Source organism: Coffea arabica, chromosome 9c, assembly GCF_036785885.1.
Source record: "Coffea arabica cultivar ET-39 chromosome 9c, Coffea Arabica ET-39 HiFi, whole genome shotgun sequence".
Taxonomy (NCBI): Eukaryota; Viridiplantae; Streptophyta; class Magnoliopsida; order Gentianales; family Rubiaceae; genus Coffea; species Coffea arabica.
The window spans coordinates 39290333-39303050 of NC_092326.1; the positions used below are offsets into that span (position 1 = coordinate 39290333).

A 12718-nucleotide genomic window follows, 5' to 3' on the forward strand; every position below is an offset into this window, starting at 1 on the left:
CGATTTCAATCTCTATTCCGAAACCATTTGTCCACTTCAATTTAAAACACGCCCGCTTAAACATCCTCATTTAATCAATTCAACAAGACTGCTTGATTTTAGTCGTATAAATACAAAAAAAAAAAAAGACATAATTTTTAAAATTTTAAATTATTCTTTTATAAATATGTCATGCATCCAATCATGTTTATATAAAAAAGTTTGTTAATCTTACTATTAGTACGAGTAAATGGAGGAAATAATCATGAAACTTTTTAGGACCATTCACCCAAAAAAAAAAAGTGCATCTTAAGTTTCAATTAATTGAATGACTATTTTGTTTAAATAAAAGTTTCATGATCAAAATAGGGGATTTCAAATTGTTTAGTGATAATTTATGTCATTATAATAATAATAATAGTAGTAATTTCCTTTAATTACTGTCGGCGAATCATGTTCTCATCGCGTGCAGATTCCGGTATAGAGAGAGAAAGGGAGAAACAGTAGACAGACGACGACATTTGAAAGATGGAGCCACCGCCGTTTCAAGAATCCTCCCGCTGTGACGTCTGCTACTGTAGCTTCACCACCTTCCGCCGTCGGGTACTTCCTCTTCATCTTTCTAAATTCTTGACACTGCACAAACTTCGCCATCATATTTGATCGGATCATTTCATTGCAATTGTTATTATATATTCCTGTCGTGATTAATTCATTTCCAAGTTTTAACTTGAGAAGCATTTTTTTTTTAATTTAATTGACTAGATCAAGCATGACTTTCAGAATTTTAGCAATTGATTTTTTTTCAACAGGATTATTGGGAAATCGATTTGAATTAAGTGCAATGAGCATCGTGTTTCGTATTTTTGGTATGTGTACTAGTAAATATTGAAACTTCATACAATTTGATTAGGATCTTTTCAACTGATTTAGCTGTAAAAATTGAGTGTATTATCTTTTGAAAGTGATTTTGGTAAATATGTTTGATGTCCAGAATTCTTAATTGTATTGATAAGAGAAGGAGTTTAGTTTGAAGTAAGATAACTTGAAGTTGAAGAAGAATGAAAGAACGAAGAAAGGGATTTGAGAGTGGACGGATAACTGCTACTTCTCGAACTGAAGAACTTCCCTTATTGCAATTAGAATGATGTGAAGTCCAGATAAATCAAAAGGAGTCACCACAGATGGGCCAGCTTGTTGTTTTTTATTGTATTATATGCATAAAGTAAATAACTTGAGTGAGAGATAATGCAATACATGGCAGCTGCTTTCTTTCTTTTGGTCTCTTGCACTCCAATTAATGCAATCAGATCCTTCAGTGGCTAATGATTGACCTTCAAACTGGTAATGGGAGCACATTATAAAGAAGGTGGTTTAGACTTTCAGTTTACTTTCCTCCCTGAGAGAGAAACTTGGGAAGTGGGGTGAGACTTGAATGAGGTGCAGCATGTTAGTCCACTTCGGCGTCTAAATTTTATATGCCTGCTCACTGCAAATGACGATGTAGCTGCTTATAACTGCAAATCTTCAAATAGGCACATATGAACTGCATGTGGGTGTGGTCTTATATGGACTGCCATTTGGCCAATTCTAACCAGTGGTTTGCCATGTGAAGCCCTAGACTGGTGGGACTACAAGATGATATCTCTTGTCAGTGGCCTCTATTCTTGTGTGACCATGACTTTCAGCATCATATAAGACATTTTATGTTTAGAGTCTTTACAAATTCCATTTTTCTTGTGCATGTTGGTTGAAATCTTGATCATACTTGATGCTTTAATATTTTGTGTAATGTCCAATAACCCCAGAATGCCCCTCGCCTATCTTCTTGATCTAATTTTCTTCCAAGTAACTCTTTTATTTGACTATTGGGGTATAATACACCATCAGCACTGATACTGTCAACCTGGTACTCTACCTTAGACTATGGAAATAAAACCTTACTCCGCTGAGCAGCGAGTTGCTTCTGTTTCGAAAAGCTTAAAGCAATTCCTTGCATACAAGTTATTTTTGAGTATGCACCAACTTTCAGTAGAAAAATACTACAAGAAATCTCTTAGCTGTGCAATATAGCAATTTCCATGAAAGCTTGGAAAGTGTTCTGGGTGACCTGACTTTAAATGTGAAATGTGGCATCTTAAAGCGGTCTTTGGTATTCTTCTTTAACCCTGAATTGAAATTTGACAATGCATTCGGATCTCAGATTTGTTTTTCTTGTAAAAGTTGAGGTTAGAAGAGTACTACTGGGTCTTCTGGGTGAAAGATTGACAGGAAGTATAAAATGAGTTTTCCCTTTCTGGATAGACTCTAGGCTTGTGGTAGGCTGACATCAAGATATTGTGGATTTGACTAACAGGTGATTGAGAGATGTGTAAATTTGTCTGTGATTGCTTGTATGGTTGAGTCTTAAGCATGAACTCCTATCTGTTCTGGTAAGCAAGGGAGTTGAACTAAGTTGCACCTATCTGCTATGCTGCTTTTTTTTGCATCCCTCTTTCAAATACTTGTCTGAACTGTTCTCTTTGTTATATTTCTTTCTTTGCTTTTCTTGTCTGAGCCATTCTTTCCCTGTGATTACAGCATCATTGCAGATGTTGTGGTCGAACTTTATGTGCTGAACATTCATCACATCAAATGGTATGATAAACATAAGGCTTTTTGTATTCTAGGACTTGTATACCCAGAGTCGTATCAGTATGACATACTATTTTTAGTTTTTTTATCTTTTGCCTGATTGCTTGTTTTCAGGCATTACCTCAATTTGGTCTTCATTCACCTGTCAGAGTTTGTGCTGACTGCTTTAATAATTCCTCCCGGTAAATTCTGTCATCTCACTCTAAACAATTTAAGGGATTTGTTGTACTTTTTACGTAATATACTCCTCAATCATGGTTGAGCTTGTTGTTTATCTAGCTCTTTTTTGGGTAATTGAAGGCTCTTTCATTCATTCCAATCTATGGAGGGTCAGATGGTAGTTGCTTCAAGAGACTTGAGTGTGGCATATTAAACTGAAAACCTACCTAAATTTAGCATTTTGCTCCCTGAAGGGGCAGGCTTGAAATGAGTGGTTTGTAAACCTGCATCTCTTTCACCCCTCAGATTACCAAATTCTGGTTTTAGTTTTCCAAACCAGACACATTGATTTATAGAGGGGCTCTACTTGTTGATCTAAAGGCATTATCTAGAGTTAAATCATTTTGTTTTAATTCACTCATCCTTGCTCTTATTGCATGTTAACAATTTTTGGGCACATGATTAGAAATCTTCGTGTACATGTTGGCCCTTCTTATTCTATTTGACCAACGTATCAAACGAATTGTTCTGCTTGCTTACTATGCATTTTGTTGTGAGAAGTTTGAATAGAGATGCTGCACCAGCTATTTCAAACGGGACAACTGTTGTAACAGATGCAATTTCAAGATTAGATATCAACCCAGTTACTGAGATGGAAAAAGAACCACCTGTTGATAGAGCTTCTGTCCAAAGCACTCTAGAATGCAAGTGTGGGATGCCTTTATGTATTTGTGAAGCACCTGCTGCTCCAAAAGAAGATGTTACTTCACAGGCAAAATCCTCTTTTCCCCCTTGTTTTAGTTTGATCTGAAATGCAACTTTCAGGTAAAACTTATGGATATTAAAGTTTTCGTCTCTGCCCAGGAGGTCAAACGTGCTTCAACTAGTATGCTTCGTTCTAATCCAAAACCCAAAAAAGCAGAGACAGCATCAAGGGCTAGAGCCTCGACGTCAAATAGCAAGCATGGGTATGTTCCATTCATGTCTTGCATTCGCTATGTATGTCCTTGAGTTGCATGATCATATTGACTCTCTGCCAGTTTGTTAAACCGCATGTTTTGGTTGCAGAATGTGATGACATATCTTTCTTCAGTGTTATGTCGTATCTGTCCACCTCTGACTTAGGATGTAAAGTTGATTTGAATAGACTAATTTGACCAAGCCCTAGTGTGACATTTAATAAGCTGGGCTAGAATTCGAGTTCTCTTAACTGAGAGGATGTGGAAAAGGAAACATGAAGATTAATTCTTTGATGTTCTCTCTCACACTGAATCTATTATTGTGAAGAAGTTTCAGTTACCATTGATCTGTTATGTTAGAGACTATACTTGAAAGTTAGAAGATTGAGAGTAAATAAATTCCATGTCGAAGACGTAATTCCTTAATTTTGATCGTCAGTTTTTCCTTCTTGTATTCTTAGAAAACCATATTTATTTGTTTTCTCAAAGGTTTGTTCTTTCCCTCGGTACTCTAACCAATGGAGGCCAAAGTTTAGCTGTCACCTTTTCTGTTTCAGAAGTAGCTATAGTGAATTAAATGCTAGATGCTAATATCTCCATCTTCAGAAAGTACATTGTCTCTTAAAGTCTCTTAACATTACTGTATGCATAAACTTGCCAAACTTATATATCTTCTCATGACAGTTCTTGAGCTACTCATGAAATTGATTGTGGTCTCAAAACTCTGAGTCTGAAATTGGCAGTTGCTACATATTTAATGCCTTTAAACAGTAGAAATATGGGAAATAATCTTGATTTTACATTTTTCTGTTTACTTGAGATGTTTAATATCTTTAAATGTGGTCGAGTTTATTAAGAAATTGGGTTGGTATGAGCATAACTTCTCTCATCAGGTTTGGGTACTACTATTGATTTAAATGGTTAATTTGTTTATGTGCTTAAGGGCATCTACTCTTTTGTTATTACAAATGTGTTCTCCCTATTTCTCTCTCTCCCTCTTTCTCTCTCACACACACAGAGGCACTAAACACACAGACATTTATACATTTTATTTTTGTTTCTCCATTTGTTTTAAAAGGTTTATTGTGTGAATATACTGCTGAAAACTAGATAGCTTACGTATATCTTGGAATGTTTTCAGAACCATTTTCAATCCTGGTCAAGCTAGTAATGATATATTGCAAGTGGATTATGAAGCTAGTGGAGAGGTTGGTGCTCTGCTTTTGCGATTTTATAGGTGATGTTAATGTTATCTACAGTCTTCTGCAGTAGTTTCATCTAGTCTTTAAATTGTTGTATCTTGCAGGGTTTAAGGGAAGCAATAAAAAATGGTGACAGTGCTGCTGCCATGAAACTTTTGAACCAGGTATCTTTGGCTTGCCTCTGAATTATTATTGATAACCTTTTTTTTTTTTTGGTCAACAATCTACACCAACACCTACTCTTCCTACACTATGTGGAAAGGGACAAATCCAACTAGGTCACTGGGAACTGGAGGGGACTAAACACCTCTATAGACCATAGGGCATCCACTGGATTTGGAGAAGCCTTATAGAGTGGCAATTGATGGGAGGCAAGGTTCAAAACCTTGACCTCCCACCCCACAAAGACCTTAAGTGCCTTTGTGGTAGCCAACAGCCCAAGGGGCCGTTGGTTGCCCAGTTGAAGTACATTGATTCATTGTTGAAATAAAACTAAGCTATAATCAATTCTTTAGGGTGTGGATGCTAATTACTGTGATCGGCAAGGCTCATCTCTGTTACATCTGGTACTCTCTCTCTCTCTCTCTCTCTCTCTCTCTCTCATGCACACACACACACACACACACACACACAAACAAAAGGAAAGAAAAGAAAAACAGATAGAAAACATAACTGAAACAGATAGAAATATACACCACTTGCTGGTGTCAGATTGCTTATAGAAGGTTATGTGCTTCATTAACTGGACTTATTTGGTGTAGGCTGCGGTTTTTAACCGAACTGAAATAACTTTTGCCCTCATGGACCATGGAGCGAATGTTTATTTCAAGAATTCACAAGGTAAGTTGATTTTCAAACCAAATAAATTTGTGGACTGGCATTGATTTGCATGACAAACTGGCTACTGGTGATTTTGCTTAGCGATAGGGGAACATGTTAATCTGGCAACCGTTGATTTAGTTGGTTTTTCATAGCTTTTACTTTACTGGAAAGAGATTTTATCCAGCCCTAGCTAGTGCAGTACTGTCGGCTAAAGTGAATGGCAAATATCTGTATGGTGACCTTCAATGATTTTCCGAATTGTTCAGGTGAAACACCATTGGATTGTGCACCTGCCACGTTGCAGTACAAGATGAAAATGAAGATAGAAGAGAGTCAGTGATTGGGCTCAAGACATGTCAACTAATAGTGACATTTTGATGCCTAATTATAAGCCATAAAATCTACTCTGTTTTCTTGAAGTATTGATGATTTGTTCTGTTTTTCAACATGGTTTTGGCATTTTGTAAGAGTACTCGTTTCGGTACTCAAATCTTTCTAATGCAGCACATGATCAATTTCTTCACCCCAAGTGAAGTTGTAAATTTTGAAATCCCATCCATGCAAATAATTTTTCAAGTGAAAGTTGTAAATTTTCAATGCCATCCAAAATCGTTCTCTTTGTTTGTTTCTTCTTTTTCCTCCTTTCATTTTTTTATTTGTGTTTTTTTTGTTGTTTTGTGTTTTGTTGGGGGGGGGGGGGGGTCAGGTGTCGACTAGTCATTGAGGGCATTTTAGGGCCCCTTTCCCGTTGAAAGACTCATGTTGGTGATGAAAATAAAGACCGTTGTTACCAATTTGTTGTTTCCCCCGAAAGTTTATGCTTAAACATGTTGTGGATACTTGGCTTCTAATCATCAGTGGGACTCGTGGAATGCTGTAGCTGTAAACATTTAAATCTGTCCTATGGTTTCTGCAGCACTATTTGTGGTCCTGCCTTCCCACCACTGTTATTCTCTGGAGGGAAGGGCGGGGTAAAAGGCAGTGCTTCAGGAAGCTCAAGGAAATTGGGTTCTTAACCTTTACCAATTATGAGGAGAACTTGCTGGCTTGGCTTGGATCAGTTGGATGTTAATTATCATCATACAGATTTGTTTGCGATGCATCCTATTGACACATATTTGATTTTAGACAATTTAGCCTCAACCTGTAGCCTCAACAGATTGGTTGATGAGGAAGTTGGGAATTGACAGTAGTCTTGGTGACCAGATTTCGTTTGTCATGAGAAAGATCTTATATATAAGCAAAAAAGGGTCCCTTACCTCTTGCCCTCGTAAGCCTTCCCTACCAACCTGAACACAAAGCTGGATGAGCAGAATATCAAATGGTGCTGCCGAAGCTAGTTAATGAGGCAGTAACCCAATCCAGAATAAAAGATGCAGATGGGAGGCAATAAACCATTAGCCTGACCTCAGTAAAGTCGATACTTTTTGGGTGTTGGAATTTCAGATAGGATAAGCACACCTATCCTTCTTTCTTTGCTGCCATCAGCAAAATTAGCTTTAGAAAAGTAAACTCTGCCGTCATCTCCGATGTGTAAAATTGATTCTCCAGCTGGATGTGGACTGTGGAGAAAGAAAAACACATAAAGATACCCCAAGATCAAACCACCTACCGTCCAGTCCACCATCCACCCTCCACTTTCCTTAACGTCATCCACCGGCCTACCCCCACAAATCCTTCTATAAATTCAGCCTCGAGCTTCTCTAAAGAGCCCCCCTTCCTCTCTCTCTCTCTCTCTTCAAATTCTCCTTTCTTAATCTCTTAGCAGTTGTCTTCTCACAAGATTTTGCCCTCTAGTTGCTAGAATTTGTCAATTTGTCACGTCTGGGAAAATGGGATTCTGCGATTGTGGGATGGTTGGTGATGATCACTTTGTGCTATGCAAAGCAGCTCTAATCTTTGGAGTGACGAGATGGATCTTCTTCTGTGCTCAGAAACTAGTGAAACAATATTACATGCACATGTTTTCTTGGTCCTTTGACCACCATGAGCCCACATCACAATCTTCATCAGCAGTTCATCATGATCACTCTTCTTCAGCTTTAGAAATGGTGAGAGATTATTTGAGCTTGACAACTTTTGAAAACATCAAGCAGAGGCTGCCAGAAGAAGAAAGCCATGACATGTCCTGTGCAGTTTGCTTGAAGCGTTTCAAGAAGAATGATCAGGTCTGGGAATTGAACAATTGCAGGCATGTCTTCCACAAGCAATGCCTGGATAGATGGCTCCTCTACGACGCCCGGTTAACCTGTCCTCTTTGCAGAACTTCATTGATCACCATGAGTAGTTCAGAGTCTTGTTCCATGCCGCAGCAGCAGCAGCAACCTAGTTGGGCTGTGGAAAGGATTCTTTATCTATTTGGGGATGATTTGCTCTCTCCATCTTCTTACTCATCTGGAATGGAGGATCTGAGCTATTAATTGATGTCTGCCCTCAGTATTGTTAATTGTTAGGATGCAGCATTCTTAGCAAAATTTGTTCCCACATTTCTAAAGTTTCAAAGCTAAGGGGCAAGGCTGTTAATTCTTGGCTTTTGCCCAATTTTTTTTGGTTGTTGTAAATACTATATCAGGACAGTTGAAGACATTTGAGTTCTAGCAGTTAACCAGAAAATTTCCCCTTTTTTCTTCTCGTGTTATTTTTGTTGTTTTGTAAACCTATTAGTAGGTCGTTGGAATATCAAACTAGGTATTGGACGAAACATTAATTTATTATGTGCACCACAAGCAACTGCAGAACTACCAATTAGGGTTGCATTTTTAATACAAAGAATCTAACAGCTGAATGCCTGTAATTCGCTGACTTCTTGTATGGCCCCTGGTTTCTCTGCAATTGTAGTATATGCATTAAAAGTTATGTGAAAAAAGAAAAAAGTTGATGCCCGATCCACCTAAGGCATTCTAAATTGGAATGGACAGCCTTGATGTCGCTGGATTCAGCAACAAAAAATGGTATTGTCTATATCTTCATGGCATCCAACTTATCTTTTGTTGAATTAATCTTACATATACTGACAATATACATACTATCATATTTGACTACACGACACATTTACAAAATTTGGATTTCAAATTCAAATTTATATTATATGTCATATATCTAACGGTGAAAGTGTATGCACTGTCAATATATATAGAACATTAATCCATCTTTGTAATTTTAGCTCAGCATGCATGAATACAAGTTTAACTGGGACAATGTGTGTACAAGATAACTAGTTGGAATGTATAAATACAATCTTATTATGTAGACTTAAATGCTCATTGTAATGCTTCAGTTTTTGTGTCTTGAGAATACAATCATAAAATGCCTTCTAAATCCAAAATCTTTCTTAGTCTTTCCTTCAACTCCCAAAACGAGAGAGAAAGTAATAGTCATTTTGCTTTTTCTTTCTCTTTCTCTTTCTTTTTTTAAATCCTCTTCTCTCATGATTTAGAGACTTCCCTTCTCTTCGTTTTTCCCCCAACTCCCAAGATAAGCCCTGAGGTCCTCAGCCAATACTGCTTGTATCTGATGGCTTCGATGTGTCATGACTGCAGATAATGTTGCATGAACACCTAGGAATCACTCCACTTGATAATTGAAGTAATTGGGACAATTTTGATGCCTCCCTCTTGCTCGTGTCACAGTGAAAAGCAAAAAAAGCATCTCAGTTTCCACCTGCACTCGTTAAGCCTTCAGCAGAAGGCACTTTGGAGTAGATAAGCCTGATACAAATTCTGCTCCTAATGGGCAGATGATATCATCCCAGTAAAGAAAATGCATGCATTAGTAAGCAAAATCCATCATCATCTTCTCTTCTTGGGACGGGTTAAATTCACATCCTTCTTCTGTACTAAATTCACACCCCATGCAAATTAGTCTTCAAGTTTATGTGACACGTCTTATTCTTTTAAGAAACATATATGTTAACGGAAAAAATAAATGTTTACGTTGTAAAAGAGATTATTTTCGAACATGTCGTTAAGAAAATTAAATTTTAAGTTCAAATTTAATTTAGCAATCCGAATTTTTCCATGACGGATATGCACGTAAAAGTATCTATATATTTCAATTCTATAAAATAAAAATTTAGGTCATTCTCAATGGGGAATATGCAATCATATTGATTTCTTCATACTAATATCTTTCATTTGACTAGCTGTATGTTAGTGTTAAAAAAAAGGTTTCACAAAATAAAGGCGTGCAGGTCATATAAGGAAAGAGAAAAAAAAAAAAGTAAAGCGACTTAGTGGAACACAAATTTTAGAACGAAATAAAGAATTAAAGGAATTTCTATACAGAACTAAACATAAAGATTAGGGTATGGATTTTTGTTCTTCAGAAAAGATATTGCTATGCCCTATTTTCATTATGTAAAAAAATAACTTAAATACTGTAAAAAGTTATGATTTACTAATAGTTAAGGGAATCGGTGCCTAACAAATGTACAGAATGTGAATTTAGCCCCTCCCTCTTTTTGTTTTGATATCATCATCTATACTCAAATCCTTCTTAAAGTTGCTTGTTGTTGGAGGTAGGAGTATCAAATAAGACAAGTACACCCATCTAATCTATCCTTGCTACCATCAGAAAAATTAGCTTTAGAAAAAGTTGTCTCTGCAGTCACTAATATCTGATGTGTAAAGACGATTATCCAACTGATAGTGAGACAGCAAAACAGAAAAAGACAACCTAATACCACCCACTTTCCACTCACATGTTTGCCAAACATCATCCAAATCTCCAGTCGTCCACCCCAAATCTTCAATAAGTACAGCCTCGAGGCCTCTGTAACCTTCCCCCCTCCTTCCTTCTCCACATTATCTCCTTCTTGACGAGATTTGGCCCTTTAATTAGTTGCCACAATCTTCAAATATATTAGGTTTGCTAATTAAAATATGGTTGCTTGTGATCATTTTGTACTATGCAAAGCAGCTCTAATATTTGGAGTGACAAGATGGATACTTTCTTGGGCACGAGAATTGGTCAGGAGCTACTTGTACATCTTCTCTTGGTCACTAGAATATGATGAGCCCACATTACAATCTTCATCACCAATTCATCCCTCTTCTTCAGGTTTGGAAATGGTGAGGAATTATCTCAGTTTGACCACATTTGAAACTGTTGCAGCCAGGCTGCCGCAAGAAGAAAGCCATAACATGTCATGTGCTGTTTGCTTAAAGCAATTAAGGAAGAAAAATCAGGTCTGGGAGCTTAGCAATTGCAGGCATATTTTCCACAAGGAATGCTTGGATAGATGGCTTGTTTATGATGCTCGTTTGACATGCCCTCTTTGTAGAACTTCTTTGATCTCCATTAGTACGTCAGAGTTACATTCTTCCATGCAACAGCACCAGCAGCAGCCTAGTTGGGCTGTGGAGAGGATTCTTTATCTGTTCGGGGATGATATGCTGTGTTCATCTTCTTACTCCCCATGAATTGAGGATCACAGACATTAATTCATGGCTGCCAATTTATTCTTAGTTGTTAGGTTGAGGAATTCTTGGAAATATGGAACCAAACTTAATTTCAAATTTCCAAGGCTAAAGCTATTAAGAATTTGCCTAGTGCCCAATTTTTTATCCATGGACTGTAACAACCCTAATCTATAATTAATTTTTTTTTTTTTTACGATCCTATTTCTTCCCGACACAACATCCTTTCCATCACATAATTATTTTCTAGTTTTTAGTCATTCCACCGCTCCTCACATCCTTATCACCCTCAACTGTCATGCCAACCAGACACACAGGATTCAGCATTCGAACCTTCCCACCCCTAATTTGCCCCAACTGTCAATAATAACTATACGAACTCTTCTTTGTTCTTTTTTATCTAAATCAGGGCACGTGATTTGTGTATACTTTTCTGATGATACACACATCAAATGCTACGTACTAGGCCAAATTGGTCTTGAATTTTATGACTCACAACTAACACTTTCCTTTAACACTTTTCCCTTTTTCTTTTGGTAGATCTTTTATTGGCATCGAATCTTCACTTTAGAATCCTAAGCCAGTGGAAGTCTTGAATCTCTTTGTATCGACATTGCTTTCTGCCTACTTTTCTTCTATCATTCTTCAATTTGATAGTAATTGCAGCAATCTAAAACCTTATCTAAAAAGTGCTCGCAAGAGCATCCCTCTGCTTTTACGTGACACCACACCAGCCATTAGGGTGTCTAGTTGGATTGCGTCAAAATTGAGATTTTTCTGGTATTAAGCAACCATCGGCCAAAATTTTAAATAATTATTTAGCATCCCTATTACTTTCTCCTTTTTCCCCCGCCCCCCCCCCCCCCCCCTTTTTAAAGTTATAGCTCTTTAAATTCCCTTAAAGCCTATGAAATATAAAACAATTGGACTCGGCGTTGGTGGGGTGCGCCAGGCCCATGCAGCAGTGTAACGCATGGACGACGCTCGAAGGCCCCGATAGCAAGCTACCGTGGTGGGCCTTCCCCCTAAAAAAATTGAGTTAATATCGTGTGGGCCGATGGCCCACGTATCAGATATTAAACTGATAAGAACAGATACTACACTTGATCTTAGCCAAAAGGCCGAGAAAGGTATGCTTTAAAACAGCCCATCTACCTTGCTTTTATAGTCGCTGCAGTTTCCTGCCGTCTCCTGCTTAGTCGATGTGGGACTATTTCTTATAGTTTTGGCCAGTACAATCAAGTTCTAAACTTAAAAAAGATAGATTGCTACGGGTCTGTTTGGCCAGCAGCCAATCTATGCCTACATGGCTCTAAATCTTTGACGAACAAATGGCACAAAAAGCTCATGTGATATAACCAATTCTTTGAATCCTTTTCGAGTTACATAACTGGATAAAAGTCAGTAAGTAATACTTCTATTGCACTCTCAATTCAATTGGAAGCTAGTTGAAATGTCATCAATTAAAATTTACAGAATAATAACATTGCATTAGAAATTAGAATAGAAAAGACGCTGCTAATTTTGGGTTTTGACTGATTTTTTG

The 12718-nt window shown here is 37.4% G+C and overlaps 3 protein-coding genes and 1 non-coding gene across 6 annotated transcripts; 3 read left to right on the forward strand and 1 right to left on the reverse strand.

Annotated features, from left to right (window-relative positions):
• Window positions 1-220: 220 nt before the first annotated feature.
• Window positions 221-6374, forward strand: LOC113708550 (uncharacterized). Of its 3 annotated transcripts, XM_027231021.2 has the most exons (11): window positions 228-582; window positions 792-848; window positions 2560-2616; window positions 2728-2795; window positions 3334-3544; window positions 3637-3740; window positions 4873-4939; window positions 5038-5097; window positions 5449-5499; window positions 5695-5773; window positions 6022-6374. In XM_027231021.2, exons 3-11 carry the CDS (start codon window positions 2614-2616, stop codon window positions 6093-6095), a joined length of 717 nt encoding a protein of 238 aa, XP_027086822.1. In that variant the 5' UTR covers window positions 228-582; window positions 792-848; window positions 2560-2613; the 3' UTR covers window positions 6096-6374. The 3 variants fall into 3 exon arrangements, with proteins under 3 accessions (XP_071920855.1, XP_027086822.1, XP_027086818.1); XM_027231017.2 differs by lacking the exon at window positions 792-848 and having other exon boundaries at window positions 229-582; XM_072064754.1 differs by lacking the exons at window positions 792-848; window positions 2560-2616 and having other exon boundaries at window positions 221-582.
• Window positions 6375-7587: 1213 nt separating this feature from the next.
• LOC113709082 (RING-H2 finger protein ATL2-like) lies at window positions 7588-8175 on the forward strand. The gene has a single exon (XM_027231824.1). It carries the CDS (start codon window positions 7588-7590, stop codon window positions 8173-8175), a length of 588 nt encoding a protein of 195 aa, XP_027087625.1.
• A 2460-nt stretch (window positions 8176-10635) lies between these two features.
• Window positions 10636-11175, forward strand: LOC113710695 (probable E3 ubiquitin-protein ligase XERICO). The gene has a single exon (XM_027233813.2). The coding sequence runs from the start codon at window positions 10636-10638 to the stop codon at window positions 11173-11175; it is 540 nt and encodes a 179-aa protein (XP_027089614.1).
• Window positions 11176-12110: 935 nt separating this feature from the next.
• Window positions 12111-12306, reverse strand: LOC113710792 (U2 spliceosomal RNA). Its single transcript, XR_003452974.2, has one exon. It is a non-coding gene; the product is annotated as a U2 spliceosomal RNA (small nuclear RNA).
• Window positions 12307-12718: the final 412 nt, after the last annotated feature.

What these genes read in the sequence shown, in the direction of transcription:
- LOC113708550 (XM_027231017.2), top strand. Translation starts at nt 508, where the DNA reads ATGGAGCCACCGCCGTTTCAAGAATCCTCCCGCTGTGACGTCTGCTAC. An exon ending in ACGTCAAATAGCAAGCATGG is followed by an intron (nt 3,741 to 4,872) that starts GTATGTTCCATT and finishes GAATGTTTTCAG; the next exon opens with AACCATTTTCAATCCTGGTC. An exon ending in ATTATGAAGCTAGTGGAGAG is followed by an intron (nt 4,940 to 5,037) that starts GTTGGTGCTCTG and finishes TGTATCTTGCAG; the next exon opens with GGTTTAAGGGAAGCAATAAA.
- LOC113709082 (XM_027231824.1), top strand. Translation starts at nt 7,588, where the DNA reads ATGGGATTCTGCGATTGTGGGATGGTTGGTGATGATCACTTTGTGCTA.
- LOC113710695 (XM_027233813.2), top strand. Translation starts at nt 10,636, where the DNA reads ATGGTTGCTTGTGATCATTTTGTACTATGCAAAGCAGCTCTAATATTT.